This window comes from Accipiter gentilis, chromosome Z, assembly GCF_929443795.1.
Source record: "Accipiter gentilis chromosome Z, bAccGen1.1, whole genome shotgun sequence".
Lineage (NCBI taxonomy): Eukaryota > Metazoa > Chordata > Aves > Accipitriformes > Accipitridae > Astur > Astur gentilis.
Genome location: NC_064919.1, coordinates 68,641,809 through 68,661,246, shown reverse-complemented (window position 1 = coordinate 68,661,246; position 19,438 = coordinate 68,641,809). Strand labels below are relative to the sequence as shown.

Sequence of the window (19,438 nt, the reverse complement as noted above, 5' to 3'; positions counted from 1 at the left end):
CTCTTCGCCGTCAAAATGCCGCCGTGTCCGTCGCTCCACGGCCGGCTGCTCCGCGCTCCTTGAAGGTACCGCGGCGGGGGAGTCCGGGCGGTGCGGGCTGTCCCTTTGCGGGGGACGGCACCCACCCGACGCGCCCCCCGCTGCCCCGCTCCGCCCCGCGCCCCCCGCTCCTCCCGGACGGAGCGGGACGGCGGTGGGCGGGGAGGGAGGGAGGGAGGGAGGCGGCCCCGCGGCCGCGCCTCAGCCCCCCGCGGCGCCGGGCAGGGCGGGAGGCGAGCGCTAAGGGGGCCGGCGGCTCGGCTCGGCTCGGCTCGGCTCGGCTCGGCTCGGCGGCACGTTGGAGGCTTCGCCCCTCGGTCCCGCGCGGGTCCCCGAGGCGGCGGCTCAGCCGGGCGGGTGCTGCCGCGCTCCCCCGGCCCCTTTTTTTTTTTTTTTTTTTGCCCCCAGCAGGCGGGGGGAGGCCGGGTATCCGCCCTCGGCAGGCGCCGCGGCGGCATCGCCGTCCCCGGGCGGCCTTTCCCGCGGGCGACGGGGCTCAGCGCCGGTGCGGAGGCAGCTGGAGCCGGGCGGAGTCTGACGGCGCTCCCCCGCGAGTCCCGGGCGCCGGGGCGGTGGCGTCTGTCTCTCGGAATTACGGGAAAAAGCCTTGCTTGCGCTGAGGCCGGTAACTTCCTATTTCATTACATCCCATCGCAGTCGCGGCGAGGCAGAGGTCACCGTTAGGCGAAACGGCCGTTCGGCAGCTCCGGTAAGCGAAAAGTTTGAGGGGTTCTTTTTTTTTTATTATATTTTCTTTTATTTTTTCTTCTCTTAGCAGAGGTCTCTCTGCTCGTTTTTTGTTAACGTGGAGCGTGGGAAAGTGTGAAACTCTTCCCCGAGCGTTAGTGGGGTGGATCTTCACCAGCGGTGATGCGTGCTTGCATTCCCATCCCTCCAGATGTTCTTCCTAGGCTCCAGGCAGTGCATGCTTCTGTGTCTCTCCGGGCCAAGCATCTCGCTTTCGGATTCTTTCTTTCAAGTCCATGAGACAGTAAGAATTGAAACTTCCCATTTAGCTGATCGCCTTTGTCTCTTTTTGGGAAGAATATGATACAGACGCGTGGCTGTGGTTTTCTTTGTGCAATGACAAGAGTTAGTTCTCAAAACTTTTGCAGTATATGGAGTCCTCAAAGGCAGTAAAAGTGCTTTCCGAGCTGCTGGCTGCTTAAATCGTTTGTATTTGCTCAAATTTTTTCAGAGTGGTATATCAGATTTAAATATATCGGCCCCATGCTGCTTCTGTGCTTGCGCAGTTTCTGCCTCCTGGGAAAAAATAATTTTGTATTGTGTTTGTGCACACGTGCATCATGAGTATCACCTACACACACTCATGCTTAAATTGGGGAAGCTGGACTGAACTTCTCATCTGTAACAGACTGCGTGTTGCCTTTTGAAGATGATTGTCTAAAATAGTTGAAGTCCAGCTAGCCTTTATCTGTGAACTAAGACACTGGGCAAGAAAATGTTTTTGTGCTTGAAGAAAACTTCACGTATTGGGCAAAAGAAGGAATGGTCAGTTCAGATTTTTCTGTCAGATAGAGACTAATCAGTAACAAAACAGGTCTCAAGGGATAAAAGGGAAAAATGCTTTAGGTTTGTATCAGAGAGGTTGCAGTATTGAATGTTAAAGATCTTGACTTTGCTGTAATAATCATGTAAGTCTGGTAATTTTTTGCATTATTTGGTGCTTGTAAGGAACACTTTCAATTAGAAAATGCTGTACTGGGAGATCTCAAAATATAGCTGGTTTTAGTAGGTTCCATGGAGCCTGGTTGCACGCCACCATGCCATGTTTCAGCTAGCAGTTTTAACTATATAAAATTTTAACAATGTAAAAATATTGTTAGTAAAGTTTACAGTATGGGTAGTAAACAAAAGAAAAACAGGATATTTAATCTTATTAACAGGGTGATACAGCAATTGTCTATGCAGGTCAACAGCAAGTTAAATACATTTGCTATCAAACAATACAGAGGATGCTCAACAGGACAAAAACTCTCGCAAAGTACTAACGGTAAAGACCATTATTTTAGATGACTGTGTCCTCTGTTGGTGGTAGGAGAGGGCTAACATTCTGCTTAGATGTACAGTAATAGGAATAGCAGATAAGTGGCTGGTAGTGATCTTATGTTCCTATAACAAGGTACATGAGGTATTTAGCACCCAGCAGTGAAAGGTTGTAAGGAGTGGGTGAAGGTTAGCTGTACAGAGGCTTCCCTGTTATGTTGTACATTCACTGCATTAATGCCATGGAGACTGTAGCTCACTTTAGTAAATCTAGCTCTCGCTATTTAGATATTGTGTCTGCACTTCAGGAAGGGTGTGAGATACTGGGGAACCTTCAAAAGAGAATATAAAAAGGTAACAACCAACGGAAATGGAAAACAAACCTTTTAAGGAGGACTTAATGTATGCTCTATGTTTATATAAGGTTGCGATGAATATGGAGAAGGATATTTGATAGTGGAGTGTAAGCAAGCTTCTTAATCACTGTGAAAAAAGACACGAGATGAAATGCTGTGTAGGTATTGTCTATAGTCCAAAATAACTCCTAAAAACAAGAATAAGTGATGCAATAGTTGTATAAGTGCAAAACTCACTGTCAGCTGAGCTTGTAATGAGTCTGAGTGTCTAATGTTTTCTAGAATATATGATTAAGTCTTTTTCAGAATGGTATATTATGCATACAGGTAAGCTGCAGGGTCACGGTCATCTTTTCTGAGTGCTAAAGTAAGAAAGTGAGGGTTTGCACTCATTTTGTTCTCATTTCTTCTTGCGTCTGTGAGAGCACAGGATTACCTGCATTGTTCTCTGCATTCCTGTAAGACTTGAAGCACTGCAGTAGGACAGGTATTATAATTACGTACTGGGTTTGGGGCTGTAGCTGATTCTCTGAACAGTCCAGGGAAGTTTTTATTTGCCTTCTTGTGAAACACAGTTTGCTAACGTTATTCAAGTCGACGTGTGTTTTACTCTGGATTTGGTCTTAGTTTAAGAGGCAAGGCTGGACAAGGTGAGCTAATGCTCTGAAGAAGTACAGAAAATCTTCCTTCTGTTTGTCTGACAGATTTGTATGCTGTACTAACTTCAGGTTAAAACCACCCAAATCTGGCAACTGTAAGAGATTTGGATATGGCTACCCTCTCTTGATGAGAATTCTGTGTTTCTTTAAAGCTCAATGCATGGATTTTCCTGTCCTGCCCATCCATTTTTCTCACCTAGTTGCTTATCATGGCAGTGGCATCTTGTTCTCCACCTTTGTTTGAGTGACTGTGCTCAAGGAAGGGGCACAAAGTCAACCATCCTACCTAATAACCATCCTACCTAATAATGTCTTCCTAACTGAAAACATCTGACACAAAACCATCTCTCAAAGTAGACCCTTGTATCCAAAACAGAATTTGTAGTCCCTCAAACACTGAGCTGAAGAAGAAAGCTCCAAGACCAGACCTGTACACGAAGCCTGTTTAAGTCCTAGCTTGGCTGTTTTTTCATTCTCAGTCAAAAAAAGAACAAGGAATGATAATGCTGCTATGAGAGCTACAGTTCTCTCTGGTAGTATCACCAATACTCAGTTCTAGTGGTATTGATGGCCTGGCCTTTCTTTTAATGAGCATTATAAGACCAGATATAACCATGTAGTTAAAATGAAAAAAGTGACCAATATGTAAAAATGAAGAAATTAAATCTTGTTTTGTGTTTGTTTTTTCCCCCAAAATTAAGTTTTTGTGATGGGGCATATTAATTAGCAAACAAATATTTGTTTTGCAGCCTTTGTATCTAGCTGAGCATTTTATACCTTAAGATTACTTAGAAGCTAATTTCTTACGCTTGTTCAGAGAATAGTACATTATATTTACTAGATATAGGTTAATTATTTTTCTGTGCTAGTGTCAAGCTGCATTTAGGTAAAAACTGTATTTAAATTCCAATGTACAGTGTTTTATATTAAAACATATTCAGTATGCTGTTAAATATTATTCTATAATGACAGGGTTTATCAAAGCATGTTTTGAATCTGTAACTCTAGTCTATACTAAACAAAATAACTGTTATCAGCAGTTATTACCTGAACTGACCTTTCTGGGTCACTGGGTCCTTCAGGATTTTAGAACAACAGTATCTTATCCTTCGGTGCCTATTTTTTTAATTTAGAGACTGAAAGAGGAAAACTGCTTTCCTGCTTTTTCAGTTCCCATCTGATTTGCAGCTTTTAAATTAACAAGTCATTGAACTTGGTGAATACAGCCTTTGTTTCTGCCCCCCCCCCCTCCCCCCCCCCCCCGGTGCCATTTTAAAAACAAGTTTCTGTGGTCAAAAGTTGGCACAGCATTTCAAGGGGCTTTGCTCCATGCGGCTCCTTTGGATGTGTCTATAAGCTTAGTGGTTTCTGTTTTCTCAACAAGTATGTATTGTTTGAATTTATTTAATTTATGTGATTTTAGTAGGTTATGGCAGCATTCTATTGTAAGGTAAGCTGTCATAATTTCAAATTTAAATAGGTTTATTTTTCGAAAGAAAATGCACCTAAGTCCTGTTTAAATCAAATTCTATTTAAATGTTGAATATCTTATTCTTCCTGGTCTGAGGTTCAGCTGACTATTTTTAGCTGAGTTAAGGACTGTGGGTCATGGAACCAGTGTGCTCAGGATCTTTCACTGCATCATGATCTTTAACTTTCCCATGGATGAGCTTGTCAGTGCATGATTTATAGGGATTTGGGAAAAGCCATTAGCTGTCCCTTACATTTACTGCTTCCTCCAGTATGTTTACATGTCATTCTTTTCTCTGACCGATGTAGAGAAATCTCTGGTTTCCTCTTCTGATGCTCACTGGTACTCATCCTTGATGGAGTCCTGACAAATCCTGGAAGCTGATGCTTCTACACCCTGTTATCTAGGAAGGAGTCTGAAGTTCGTATTTGGATCGTTTGCCTGAAGTGTTCTCTTTCCCTCTAGGATTTGTGTAAATGCTGATGGATTTGAATCGTGGAGTTCTGAAAACTGATGGTTATGGCTTTTCCAATTGCATCTCTGTGTTACATCACACTCAGGTGGCCCAGTGGGGCCACGTGCAGCCTCAGGCTTCTGGCATTCAGCATTGGCTGGTTTTGTGTGGGGCAAGGCATGTCTCTCCGTATGGTAGCGGGCATGGCAGAGCTGTAGCAATTGCTGCTAAAGACTAAATAAAAGACAGCAGTGGCTATTCAGCTTCTTTCTAGTTGTTAGGAGAGCATCAGACTTAATAGGAAAGGATGCCCTGCCAGATTACAGCAAAGATGTGAGAAATTCTTGAAGATGACTGGGCATGTTTTATATAGGCTAAAGCATACTGCCTTTCCATTTAGAGACGTACCATGTTCTTTATTCACGGTGTAACAGCTGCACTGCATGCGAAGTATGTGTTTGTGCAGTTAAAAATAATCTTTGAATTGGATCTGAATGGAAAAAGCTTTCCTGTCCCAAAATAGGGGAGAAGGGTGGTTAAGAAGTAGTCCTAAGTAGAGTATGGGGAAAAGTTACTTCGGGTAATTGTTCCTCTGACTCCTTTAAACTTTTAAACCATAGCTCTTCCAAGCAACTTGAATTTCAAAATTAAAATGGAAAACCAGAGGTTCTGGTATTGAGAAAGCCTTGTTTCATCAACAATGTTACACAATTTTTTATGTATTTAATGAGACCTTCATTGAGATTGCCCCTTCCTGCAAGAAATCTGGCTTTGGTGAATCAGTTTTTTAAATAGTTGAGGAAGACAGTTCTGTTCATGCTCTTTGTTTAGGCATCAGAATTCCGCTTTTACAGGTATCTTTAAGTGAAGCACTTCTGAATTTATGATGTGACTTTTACTGAGGAAAGTTCTTTCACCACCTTTACATATGTGATCTCTTAACTAAACAGCCAAGGAGCTATTTAGTCACATATCAGTACAGTGACAGCCATGTAAGACATGAGCAGGGTTTTAACCTGCTGAGTCACTACCCTGGTCTCTGACATGTAGTAACTAGCAGCTGGCATGTCAAATAACTGGCTGCTAATTGGTACTGGAGAAAGTGGAAGGAGGTACAGCATAGCATCAGGACGGAACCAAATCAACAGCTCACAGCTGGGAAGAAGTGTCATGGAGGTCTCTCTCCCCAGTTCTCTATTTCACCAACTCAGATGCCTGTCAAATCATGTAGCAAGTTGCTTACATTTGCTAATGCAGCACAAATACATTTTTTGCTTAGTTTTCTGCTATTTTAGCAAGTGGATGCGACTTACTGTGTGATGAACGCTAGAAGAGCACTGGGAGAGGGGGAAAAGGTAGGTATGGGTGCAGGATGAGGACCGCTTACTGAGTGTGGGTGCGATCTTTGTTTAAGCTTTCTGGTGAGCGTGTAGAACTAGAATTTTTCAAAGGCTTGTAACTTGTCATCGGGGCCAGATTTGCCATGCCTCATCTTTTAGCATTGTGCTCCACTGTGGTGGAATATGTGGTGGTATGTGGTATTCTTGGCACAAGCATAATTAAAAAATGTTTTTATGATTTCCCAATGATTTTCAATTCCAATTCCTTCCTAAAAAAAGTGTGGGATTGCTGGAGCTAGTCAAAGGAATATGATAAAAAAAATATGTTTTCCTTATTCTTGGAAATAGCTGAACTATTTTGGCTGAAATGCAGCCTCTTCTGTCTCGTGTCCCCTCAAAAACAGTGAACCACCATATGTAGAATATCAGCAGAAACCTTTAGAGCTTTGCCAAGTTGTAAGCAAAGACAGTGGGAAGTGTTTGATAAATTTAATATTTTATTCCCTTTTTTCTTTTTTCTTCTTTATCTAGCAGATTGTTCTTCATCTCCCTGCTAGAGTTTTTGCACCCTTTCAAGTGTTTTATGCTTTAACCAAGGCCATGGTTCCACTCATACTGTCTTTTCATTTTTCTCACAAATTCTCAGCAAACACCAACAAAATAATTTAATTTCCAGAAGAAGGGTAGCTGCTCCCAGATAAAGTCAGTGTCCATGTCAACTCATGGTTACTTTTTTTGCGCCAGATCTTCTATTGAAATGGACTGTTAATTTTATTAGAAACATTTTGTAAATTGATTCTTTCTTAGGCTGGAAGGGACTTTGCGTATCCTGCCTGGGGAGAACCATCATCTTCGTTTTGGTCTTGGTATTAGCTGATTTTATTTTTTTTTTATTTTTTTTTTTTTTCTCTGAGTAGTCCACAAAGTAGGAAAACCTATTAGCCCTTTTCACTTAGAGCAGTGTAATCAAGTTCAGTATTGACAGCTGCTCTGTGGTGACATTGCTTTTCTCTCTTTTTGCTCAATTCTTTTATAGTTGCATATATTTGACATGGTGCTGCTGCCTATATGATTGGGAAGCAGTTGTTTCTCTACATACTGTTATCTAATCTTAAGGCAGCTTTTACTGTTCTTTGTTACTGTGTAGTTATGTTTAGTGAATCTAAGGAAGAATTCAATCACTAAGGGAAATTCTTTAATTAGTCACGGCCATAATATGTAATGGTTGATGCAGGTAAGTGGAAAGCCTGTGTTTTGAACTATTGGTTTTATTTCAAGTAGTCTTTACAATACAGAATACACATTGAGCTTTTATTACATGTTGGTAGCAGTTTAGTCTACAGAAAAGGAAGAATAGAACCTTATTATTTATATCAAGTGCCTTAAGATCTTTCCTGTAAACAATTATATGTATGCTTATCTTCACATGCCACGCGGAGGATTTGGTGTTCTCATGAACAAGTACGTCCCCCAAGATTAAAGCCATATTTGTAGAGCTGTTGCAAAAACATTTTATTTGACTAATAAAATTATTTACTTTTTAAAGTTTATAAAAAAATACTTATGCCCTTGTAGCATCTGTAACTCGATTTGTCTTTGGCTTACCATTCCTCCCTCCTCCGTCAGGTAGTTTTGATTGGGCACATCATCTTGTAGTGCTCTTGGTTATTTTGCTTGGTTTTGTTGATGTTAATAATAATCTTTGAAGCGTGTTGGTTTGCTGCGACTACTAGTCTCCTAGCTGATGAAGTACTGACTACCACTACCACTGTTTACCACAGCTGTATAGCAGTCATTGGTGTGTGGCCCTGTGAAGTTGGCAAAGCCTTTTTTAGAGTCATCATTATGATTTTTCTTTATTTTTGAACGGAATGTAGTTTTCCTGTAGCCATAACTTGGGGACTGATTTTTTACATTGGTATCCTTTTTAAACTTTAAAAAATAAAATCAGAATAAACACACACTTTAGTGGTTACAAAATACATTCTTAGCTTTAACAGAGTAGAACTTCCAGTATCTCATCAACATTGCTATGGACTATGTTAATTCTAAAATTTAAAAATAACTATCTAAATATTTCTACATCTGCATCTGTTTTTTAGTTCTGTACCTACTGGTGCCAAATACATGGAACAGTTGCTTAAGGTTCTTTGTTTTTATTGCCATCAGTAGTGTAATTTGTCTTTACTGTTTTGAGAACAAGAACTTACACACTAGGTAATGAAAGTAGTAATAGATTCTCGTTTTGTAATTGCTTTGTTTCTTGTTGATACACATCTTGCTACAGCTGTGTTTTAGGAGTGTGTCACTAGGCTAACGCCTCCCTCATTTCTCTTCTTACCCCATGTGCCCTTTTCACTTTTTTTTGTCCTGTTTTGCACTGCCATAGCCTCAAAGTTTATAAATGCTTCCTGAGACAGACTGAAAATAATGCTTAAGATTAGTTCTGGCAGAAACTGAACACAAAAAGCATTTTTTTTTTTTTTTTACTATGGTTTTCTCTTCTAGATTACTGTAAAACTTTATTTTGTAGCAAAACCAAGAAGGTTTTTGTGGAAGGGACTAAAACATAGGGCAGAACCCCTTTCTGCCTATATCCCACCCATAGATCTCTGTCCCATACCGTGACCTGGCGCACACCTGCTTCCTAGCATTGTCCGAACCCGTGGGAGGAGGAGATGCTGCCTTTGGTCTGAAAGCTGCTGGTGTACCTGTTCTAGGGAGAGAGCACTTGCCTCCCACCTGGACCACTCCTGAGATATAGGTTTGCTTGGAGAGCGGGAATTCCAGCAACTCCTCAGATAAATCTGAAAACCTAATGCGAAACAGGGACTCTTAACTGCAGCAGTAGTAATACCCACCTTTTGCTTATGAACATAGTAGCTAGAGCCACTTGTCCAGTAAGTAGGAACATCACGCCCTAGGCTTTCATCTGCTGAAGGAGGTCTGAACCCTCTGTTTTCTACAGGCAGATCTCCTACTTACTAGCCAAAGGTGTAGTCTGGGTTGCAACATAACTCTGCCCTTGATGTTGGAGTTGGGCCGCTTTACAGACCGTTACCGACAAGCTGATGAAGCGTGGGCTGGATGAGCAGACAGTGAAGTGGATTGAAAACTGGCAGAACAAATGGGCCCGGAGGGTGATGGTCAGTGGCACAAAGTCTAGTTGGAGGCCAGTGACTAGCGATGTACCCCGGGGGTCAATACTGCGTCCAGTCCTGGTGATCCTCTTCATTAATGATCTGGGTGATGGGGCAGAGCGTACCCCCAGCAAGTTTGCTGATGACGCAAAATGGGAGGAGTGGCTGATACGCCAGAGGGTCGTGCTGCCATCCAGAGGGACCTCGGCAAGCTGGAGAAAAGGGCTGCCAGGAACCTCCTGCGGTTCAACAAGGAGAAGAGCAAAGTCCTGCACCTGGGGAAGAACAACCCCAGACACCAGTACAGACAGAGGGCTGGCCAGCTGGAAGGCAGCACAAGCTCGGCAGAAAAGGCCCTGGGGGTCCTGGTGGACGCCAGGTAGAACATGAGCCAGGCGCTTTGCAGAGTTGTCTTCAGGTGTGGTGTCTGGGACACTTGGCTGGGATAAAAACAGCGTGAGTTCACCCTCTTTCGGGTGGATGATGACCTGGGACTGTTGCCGGCTTCCTGAATGGTTGTTTTATTAGGTGGTGATGCGCAAGAGATGCGGGATCGTTCCTTCTCCTGCAACAGCCTTCCTTTTCAAAGGAATCCACTCTGCTTGGTGAATCTGCTCAGAAGATAGGGCTAGGCAGGCTGGATTTCAAGTGGATGTAGATATATTTCTTACCAATTCTTTACACGGTCCTTGGAAAGTAAATTGCTTAGGTGGATTGGATTGCCCTCAGAAGGATTTCAGGTGCACTTACCTCTCTCTTCTTTATAGGAAAAGTATACACTTATCTTAGGAGGACTGCATCGAATTTCTCCCATCGTGCAGGAAAGTAACACTTGGACAAAGCACTACTTAGCTTGAATGCCAGTGGGAAATGCTGAATAGCATTATTAACTCTTATACTAAAACGCTTACAGAGTATTACAGGGGCATCTTTACTTGAAGTATATTATTGTTATTTTTATTTTATGACAGCATTGCCTGCCCAGATAGTGAAAAAGAAATGTTCGACTGTTTGATTTGGATCTTTGTCCTGCTTTGCAGCTGTATAGCAGGTACGTTTCTTGATTATTAACACCTGTCTTGCCATAAGAAAGTTTTCCAAAAGGTGACCTTCTCCAAATGAAATTTTGAAGAGTTTTGAAAATGAAGAAAGTGTATTTTAAAAATAGAAGTTAGTAGGTGATTGACTAACTAGTGTACAGTGTAGAGAGAAAAAATTATGGCACTCTTGATGTCCTCTTGTGGAATGTTAATTGTCATCATCACAGCCTGGATTTGTTTTCTTTTGTATTTAAAGTATTAAAAAAAAAAAAAAAAAAAAAAAAGGTATTTTAAAACTTACCGTTCCCCTGTTGCACAGCGTATAGAAGGAGAATCTGTATCTGGAAGTCATAGCAGAGTTCAATTCTTGTTGGATTGTGAAGGCTGGTAACTTTGGAGATCTGCTGATGGAACAAACTGATGTTTCTCTAACATGAACACTTAAAATGCAGTTAACATCTACTGGTTTTGGACTGTTTTAAGTCAAATATTACCTATTCAGAGATTCATGCAATGCCTACTAATGTTCTCATTCCTATTTTTAAAAGTCACCTGACAATGTGTGACTATTGATTTTTTTCAATTTTTTTTTTTTTTTTTTTTTTTTTTTTTTAACGTGGTAGTTCCACAGTCAGTTTAAGCTAGTACAGGTAACCACTGCAGTTGGAAGAGCACGTAGTTCTGCACTCCATCCACCTCTCATCTCCCTCTTCTTCCACTAGAGTGCATGTTTGTGTGGCTAGTCGTGAAGTGGTGAGGAATCTGATCTGGATGGAGGACGATGTTATTTTTTGCCGAACTTTTATTTTTCACATGTATTGGTTTCCTTTTGGTTCATTACGCAGGCACTTCTGACACACAAAGGGGGATAACAGCAGTGAGTGAGTGGTTGAGGATTAAAAATGCTTGTGACAACAGTGCCACTTTAAACTGGTTAAGTTGACTAGTATAGGTTAGAATAGGAAATCATAAGGACAGGGATAATGACTTTGTGACAATAATTGAAAGTTCATGTGCAATTTATCACAGACAACTTAGCACACAACGGTAATTATATAATGGTATTTGTGTCTTGAATTGTTTGGGGATTACATGGAAGAGGGATGCATATGTTTGTAGAAGCTTGAACAATACATGAAACAGTGCAGGTAATTGCTTACAACTGATATACAGTAAAATTTGTGCAGTAGTGTAAAGTAGCTATTAGTATGACTTTGACACATAGATTACTTTGAAACAAAAAGGTCACAAAAAGAAACATAGAAAGCAATTTATAGTTAATACACACAAAAAAAGGAGAGAATTACCAGAAAACAAGGAAGAAAGTTTAATATTTGATTCCCTTTCATACCTACATTCTAGCAAAGAAATTCTGTCTGTAAAAGTTTGGGGTATTTTTGTTTTATTTAACAGATTTATTTATGAAATTTGTCTTCAAGAAATAAGCAGCAAAAAAATAAATAGCTAGCTCCTTGCAGGACTCTAATGGGTGATTCTTGCACTGTTTGATAACTTTGTTGCTGAATTCATTCATTCAGCCTGCTTCTGTGTTTCCCTTTTACATGCATTTTGTATACAATTCCTGCACTGTATCTGGGAATATAAATTCTATGAGGGGTGAAAGTACTACTGAGAAACTGAAATATATTGCAGCTTAGTTGTAAATTTTAAACTTACCAGTTTGATGTATTTTCTGATATAGTTATTCGTAATAACATCTAAATGGTATGTGTATCTTTTACATATAGGAATATTTTTAAAAAAACAGATTTAAAAGACGGTCTCTTTTCTTCATTTTCAGCTATTAAAAAACATTTGAATTGAAGTGTCTCCATTTTTTCCGGGAAAGTTTAGAAACATCATTCTTACATAATCCCTATGGTAATACAGTAATTAAATTAATGTAAACTGAGTTTCCAGACAGCAATATCTGATTTGAGTGACTAACTCAGCAGTTTATTTCAACTCCATATGAAAAAAATCTAAATGATCTGTAGACAAGAAAATAAGTTATCATTTTTCCACTGATTTTTAAAAGGAATTAGGTTCTGTGATATCTTTGATTTTGTTTTCAGATGAAAACTCTATCAGAGATGCTGACATTTTTCCTTCATCTCCTGAAATTGAAAGAGGATCCACCCTGAAACTGTTTTGTGTTCTTGGAAAACGCTACACACCTCACAGAAATGCAAGCCACATCATCTGGAAATTGAATCATGAATTAGTTCCTTGGGAAGACTATGACGTTGTGAACGAGACTGTATCTAGTATAACCATCCATAATTTCACTTACAGCAAAGCTCATGTGAAATGTTTCACTAAGTACTTGGGCAAGGAACAACTTTTGGTTCACACTGAAGTTAAAACTGGCTGTAAGTAGAAATGCAGAAAAATTAATTTTAACATTATTAAATAACAATGTAAAAATTTTACTTTTAAAACAACAACTTTTTTTTTTTTTTTTTTTTTTTTTTTAGCTTGTGGCATTGTAAGACACCTCTAGCTCCTTTTTTTTTTTCTTAAAATAAAGCATGAAATTGCAGGCATTCCTTACTGACACTGGTCCATAACCTCTCTGACCCTGACTTTTGGCCAGATGAAGTGAGTGGAGGTTTTCTGTTGAGTTCAGAGGGTACTGGGTCGGTTCCTTTGGTTAATGTCTTTTGTGTAGCCTAGCCAACTTTAGCTTTCCCGAGGGAGAACCTCTGTTCCAAAGAAATTATAATTACAATCTCATATGGAGAAGGTTACAGGATAAATATGTACACAAATTCTCTGATTTATTGAACAGATTAAGTCCAGATTGTACTAACGTATGCCTGGGGGTCCCATTCTAATAAAGAAGCAATAAATGCAGAAAAATACATCTGTGGAATAAAAACCAGCAGAAGGTATTTCCTGTCTGCAAAGTTTAGTGTGCCATAAGCTTGTAAATAAAACAAAGATCTTTCCAGTGTTTATTAGGTGGGACAGAAAAGCACTGTTTGGGGAAGAGGGCTTTTTCAACCAATTTATTTCACTGGGTGCAGTTCTCTTCCTTTCAACTCCAATTTCTTCTATCAAGTGAAGAAGTCTGGCTTTAACAAAGAAGTCTTTGAGGGTGTTACGTATTTATGGATGACTTCAGACTGTAGAGATTGCAGAGGATGGTTTCCTTTGCCCTGTCTTGCTTATAAGATAGAGTTCAGGACTAGCGATCTCTTCCAGGCCATATAGATACATTTCCCAGGAAGCTGTCTTCTGCGTGTTAAGGTCGTGCAGGCTCCTCAGATTAGGGGTTTTTCATAGGGTATGTGGTTAGACATTCTGGGAAGGAAGTGAGGGGAGTTTTATCTTTGAAAGAATGCCTTTTCCTGAACTTTTGTGCTGTTTCTTTGTTTTCCTCTTAGTCTCTGGACTGGCCTTGAGCTATAGGCGCAGAGGGTGTACTTAGAGGTTCAGGAAATGTGTGTAGTGGTTTGATATAAGATAGTTAATGAGTTACTGCAAAACTACCTTCAGGCCCACTTAATTAAGTATTTCTGAGAAGTAGTTGGAGAAAATGTCCCTGTCTCCCCAGGGGAAGAAAGAGTGGTTTTGATTTTGGCTTTGTGAGGATTTTTGAGGGCAGTAAGAAATTATAAAATGAAGTGCTATGCAAGACTCTTGGTGAAGTTGCTATAATCTGCTTTTTGATCCAACAAAATCGGTTGTACATTAGACTTACTTATTTTTACTGTTTTTTTTTTTTTGGTTTGTTTTTTTTTTTTTTTTTTTTTTTTTTTACCTTTGTCATTGTAGTTCCACCAGAAACACCAGGAAATATTTCCTGCATTTATTACTTTGATGCTGAACTTACCTGCACCTGGACTTCAGGAAGAGAAACACATCTTACGACAAACTATACTCTTTACCGAAAAGTGTAAGTATAGGATGTATTGGGAATTGGGTTGCTGGGGAGAGACCACCAGCTCCCTTCCCCTCATATCCTGACTTCTCTTTAAAGAAAACCTGGAAACATTGCGGAGTTCAGAGTCATGGCATTTCCTCAGTAAATTCAATTAATTGGGGGTTGATAACTCTTGAAAAAAGTTAAAATCTGATACCTCTTTAGTATGCTGCATAAAGGAAATTAGCATTCTCAACCCAATGTTCAGTAGACAAATGTTTACATCAGAATTGATATTCACTTGTTTCCTTTAAGTAACATTACTAATTAGATGAAAAGCTGAGTAAGCCCAGGTACAAATGGAGAATGGAGGCACTTCGTGGGAGTGTTACCCAGAAACTTTCTGTGTAACCAATTATCGTTATTTTGGATGGGTAAAAAAAAGATTACTTCCTCCTCCACTTTAATCAGTTCCCATTTAAAACTAGTAAAGCCCCTGTTACTCTGCTTGACACAGTAGCAGTTAACCTAGGGACCTTTGGAGTCATAAGGTTTCAGTGAAAGAATCCCGAGTTAGTTGTCCTTTTTGGATTGCTCGCATCTGGGGATTTGTGTTTACAAATACAAATTATGTAGTCTCATGCTTTCTAGTGTTTTTGTGACCCCATTATAGAAGCATAAATACTTGATAGTTTCAGTTTCCATTAAATTTCAAATATTGTTTAGGAGCTTACTTTTTCATAAGTGACTGTGAAAATGGTGAAATCAGCATTGTTCCAAGGCAGATCTCGGATACAATTTTGAAGGTGATAGCACAGATTTTGTCCCAAATATACTTGTCAATCTGTTCTTCATAACAGAGCTGCTTGTAGTGCTCTTCTTCTGTCTAATCAAGACTCTAGGTAATGTGATTTCATGAAGAGTTTTCAAAAATGCCTAAAGTTATTCTTGAGAACTGGAAGGCATTCAGACTCCAAAGGAGACATTTTTGTATTGTAAGTTATGCTAGCGTATGGTATCTTTTTTATTTAAATGGTAGGGCAGGAAAAAATCTTTAGTTTTACCTCTGTTTTAGGCTTGACATTTTAGGCTTCCATCTTCATTAGGTGGAACTTTTGTTACTCCTTCTAGTGTTTCTACAGTTTATAACTTAGCTGAGTTTGTGAAACCATAAACTAGAACAGCCATTGAAAGTAAGTTTCAATATTGTTTCTTCCTATACCAGCACAAATTCTTCTTTAACCACACAGTGAATTGGATTGCAGAACTATTTTGAGTAAAACCTAACAGTTAATTTTAATCCAGATAACTCCCCAGCTGAGTTGACCATATGACTACAAAAGCACTGGTACAAGGGGGCAGAGAGCTGTGGATGGAAACAAACAGCTCTGCATGTTAGGGAAGGTAGGACTGCTTCCTTTTGGAGCATTGCAGGCTTACAGTAGTTTAAAAAAGGTTCTTGAAGTACCAGCCTCAAACTATTTTCTGAGTTACCTGAATGATGTGCTTGCTTACTGCATAATATGGAATACAGGCCCCATATATGAGTTTTTATTTGTTGAAAAATTTCTTTGTGGGTCGGTAACATGAAACAGATGTTGTTAGCTTTGCATCCCGCACTACTTATAATGAAAGTATATGCTATGAAGACAGCATGTTATCAGTGTTTTCTTTCCAGAAAACCTGACAAATTCTGTTACCTTTTAATAGCTTGGCAGTGGTACAGTTTGGCTTTTCTTTTTTCTGTATTTAAAATATGAATAAGAGCTTGTTATTACATAGTTCCATGTGGCATGTGTTACTAGCTCTATCTTAACTATATTTTTAAAGGAGGTCTTGCCTGAAGTTACATGATTTCACTTCTCTTTGAGATTTTAATCTAAAATAATAGCATGTGGATCTCCCATTAAGGCATTCTTACTCTTCCTTACTGCTCCTGGAAAGTTGTCTTACTAATTGCGATTAAAACTAATTGGGTCTGTGTAGGCTACTTTTATGCATTTGCAGGAGCGGAGCAATTAGGAAAGAGTATTTGTTTGCACTAACATATCATTGAATGAGATATTCACTGGTAAAAATGGCCTGCAACCTCAAAAACACCTAAATAATAATTAAATAGTAATAATCAGTGAGAGTTATTCTAAGAAAATCCTCTAATTTCTAACTCCTTTAATTTTTCTGTTTTATTTTTTAGGATGACAGAAGGAGGGGTGACTCTTCCAAATACCGTGCGCCCCTGCAAAAGCAAAACGGAGTCATGCTCGTTTGTCTATCCAGATACTCCATTTAGTAGTTCTTTTTGTTTTCAGGTGAAAGCTGAAAACGTTTTGGGTGAAGCCTCATCAGATTGTGTTCCTATACCTATGGAAAAAATAGGTAATTAAAAAAAAAAAAGAAAAAAAAAGAGTTAGATAAAGCAGTGTATCTTGAGCTGACGGTACCCTCCCCAATTCTTTTGACTTCCCTGTAGCATACAGGTTAGAGAACTCTGAAACCAGTTGTGTATCAAAGTTGGTTTACATAGAAGAAAATAAAAAAATAATTTTTCAATATAATATTTTTTGAAACCATTATTTGGGTTTCATTTGGTTTTAAATTGGTCTCAGTTTTGAAATAACATCCGATTTTAATTGTTAGCTAAAATTATGACATCTCTGACATTACATTTAGGCTTTAATAATATGTTTCATACTTCCCAATTTTTTTCATCAAAATTTGGATGCTTCCAATTCTCTTGTTATGTTTTAACTGATGGTGTTTCCAGGTAAAATTCTTCAGACTGGTTGGTGGTGCAGCAGCAATTTTCAGCAATTTCTTGGTCTTACCAAGAGGTGGTGAAAAATTATAGTGTGCTGTATTTATACTATGAAACGTCTAACTACAACAATATTTTTTTTAAGCTAATGTCTAACATATCCATTATAAATGACTAAGTTTTTAATTACTAACAAGTAAAGGCTATATACTAAAACTTTGGTAAAACTAAGTCATGCTCAGACTAATTTTTCTATTTTTGAGTGGTACTAGATGTCAGTGCAATATCTAGCTGTAAATGAATAGCGGTATTATCATTTCTCCAGCCAGGTCTACCCATCATTTACTCTGCTATTCTACTTTCTGGTTAGGAATGTTAAAAAACCACCTGTTCTGTGATTCCCAGGAGCAACAATAATATTTTGCCTATCTCTTCTCCCTCTGCGCTGTGCTGCATTTTCCTCTGTTCGTTTTGGTGTAGTTAAAATACTCAGTTAAAAGGTTTGTTCATTTGCTGCAGCATTCCATGAGCTCTCCAGCCATATGTTCCTTTACTCCCTGTGTTCAGACCTGCTGTGGCTCCTCATTACTTACCACATCCTCTGTACCAACCATCTCTTTTCTTACTGCTAATCCATTCTTTTCCCATCACCTCCTTCACACTTCTCTCCCGCTCAAATCCTTTTCAACTAAATTCTTCCCTCATCTGCAGTTTGGACTTGACTTTGGCATCCCAGCTCCGCTTCGTTTCTTTTCCCTGCTGTTGTCTCTGAGGAGTATTCTTCAGTGCTGATACAGATGAAAGAAATCTGCACATCTGTTTGAGAGCAGGTTTGTCAGCATTAAATCAGTTATGTGTACAATCTCTCTTACAGGTAACTTCCCATTTGTAGAGTTATGTCTATAAAATAGACCATCATGAATACCTGAGAGGATGTACATTATTGGGATAATAATTAAACTTCTTGTAACACACATAGACGGAGCAATTCTGAACTTTTATAAAAGCATTTTCCCCTGCTACTGTTTTTGTTTCTCCATTCTAGAGAAATTTGAACCTCCTGAAATACTTTCAGTTAAAAAAATCACTGGTGTAAAGCAGTTGCTTACAGTAACCTGGAAAATGCCTGAGAAGATTATCCCTTCACAAGATTTAATATGCCAGGTTCAATACAGAAACTTGTATTCAAACTCTTCGGTAAGCTACATAAATTTTCTTATGAATGTTAGCTTCTTTGTGACTAATTTCTTCATGTTATAAAAGGCTAAATAGAAAAAAAAAAGGCAACAAGTAGTTGGAAATAATGATTAAAACCTTGTTATTTTAGTGGAGCATAATTAGGTATGCATGATCATTGTTTTGTTGTCTAGGATTAGTTGTTCTCTTCCTTTTGGTCAATGTCTGTTTTGGTACATACTATACTTCTGAATATATTTCTGTAAAAGGCTAAGGGATTACACACACATTCAGTCAAAATATTTTATTTTCCTCTTGCATTCTGATGTTGAAAACAGCATTTCCTCCCAACCACAACAGTTGAATCAGATTAAGATGGACTAATGATACATTAATTTTCAAGTATTTCAAGAATTAAAGTATAAATTTTACAAAGTGGAAAATAAGAGAAGTTAGTTTTCTGAGTTTGTCTTTCTGACACTTAAATGGAACTCTTATAGAAAAAACCAGTATTTAGTCTTTTGCTTCTTTCAGATGGCCTATTCCAGTGCTCCTCATTATGGAAGCAATTCTGTTTGCAGTCTTAGTGTTTCCTCTTCCAAATTTTAGAATGGGCCAGGTTGCTTGGCTTTTCTTTTTAAGTTCATCAAACTGAGATGTCTGCCTTGACCTTACCATTTTGTACATTAAATGTGTAATTCTGGCAGAGAAGAATTAGTTGGGATAACTAATAGTAGTCCTCAGAGCTTTAAAAAAGTTCCTGATACTAAATATGTTTCTAAGTAGCATCCTCGTCACACTTTCATGGCAAGCATCTTCACTGTAGATATGACATATTAGTTGTTGGATTCAGGATATATTTGGGATGATGTGATGGACAGGATGGCTCAGGTCCACCTGGGATATTAGAAACTGAACTTATACTTATTTAAATGACCTGTTCAAGATGTTTATCCCTTTGGAGTCAAGACACTGCTGTCCTTGTGATGATTACATGCATATGAGATCCTTCCCAAATGTTGAAGACATTCACATTTTTGTGAAGTAACTGCATTATTATGTATTTTGTCTATTTGTCAGCACCTGCGTAAGAAATCACCAGTTTACTTTTTCGCTATCAAATACAGTCTACA

General features: G+C 39.1%; 1 protein-coding gene across 3 annotated transcripts in view; it reads left to right on the top strand.

Moving 5' to 3' along the window:
* The first annotated feature begins 298 nt into the window (after positions 1-298).
* Positions 299-19,438, top strand: part of IL31RA (interleukin 31 receptor A) — a 37,837-nt gene continuing 18,697 nt past the window's right edge. For 2 of the 3 annotated variants that reach the window (XM_049796209.1, XM_049796207.1), the window contains exons 1-6: positions 299-748; positions 10,438-10,517; positions 12,582-12,878; positions 14,287-14,407; positions 16,569-16,750; positions 18,175-18,326. In XM_049796209.1, coding sequence (XP_049652166.1) covers positions 10,466-10,517; positions 12,582-12,878; positions 14,287-14,407; positions 16,569-16,750; positions 18,175-18,326 — 804 coding nt within the window. In that variant the 5' untranslated portion in view covers positions 299-748; positions 10,438-10,465. Of the gene's footprint in view, positions 749-6,091; positions 6,342-10,437; positions 10,518-12,581; positions 12,879-14,286; positions 14,408-16,568; positions 16,751-18,174; positions 18,327-19,438 lie in introns of those variants that run through there. The other variant, XM_049796208.1, reaches the window with a different exon arrangement.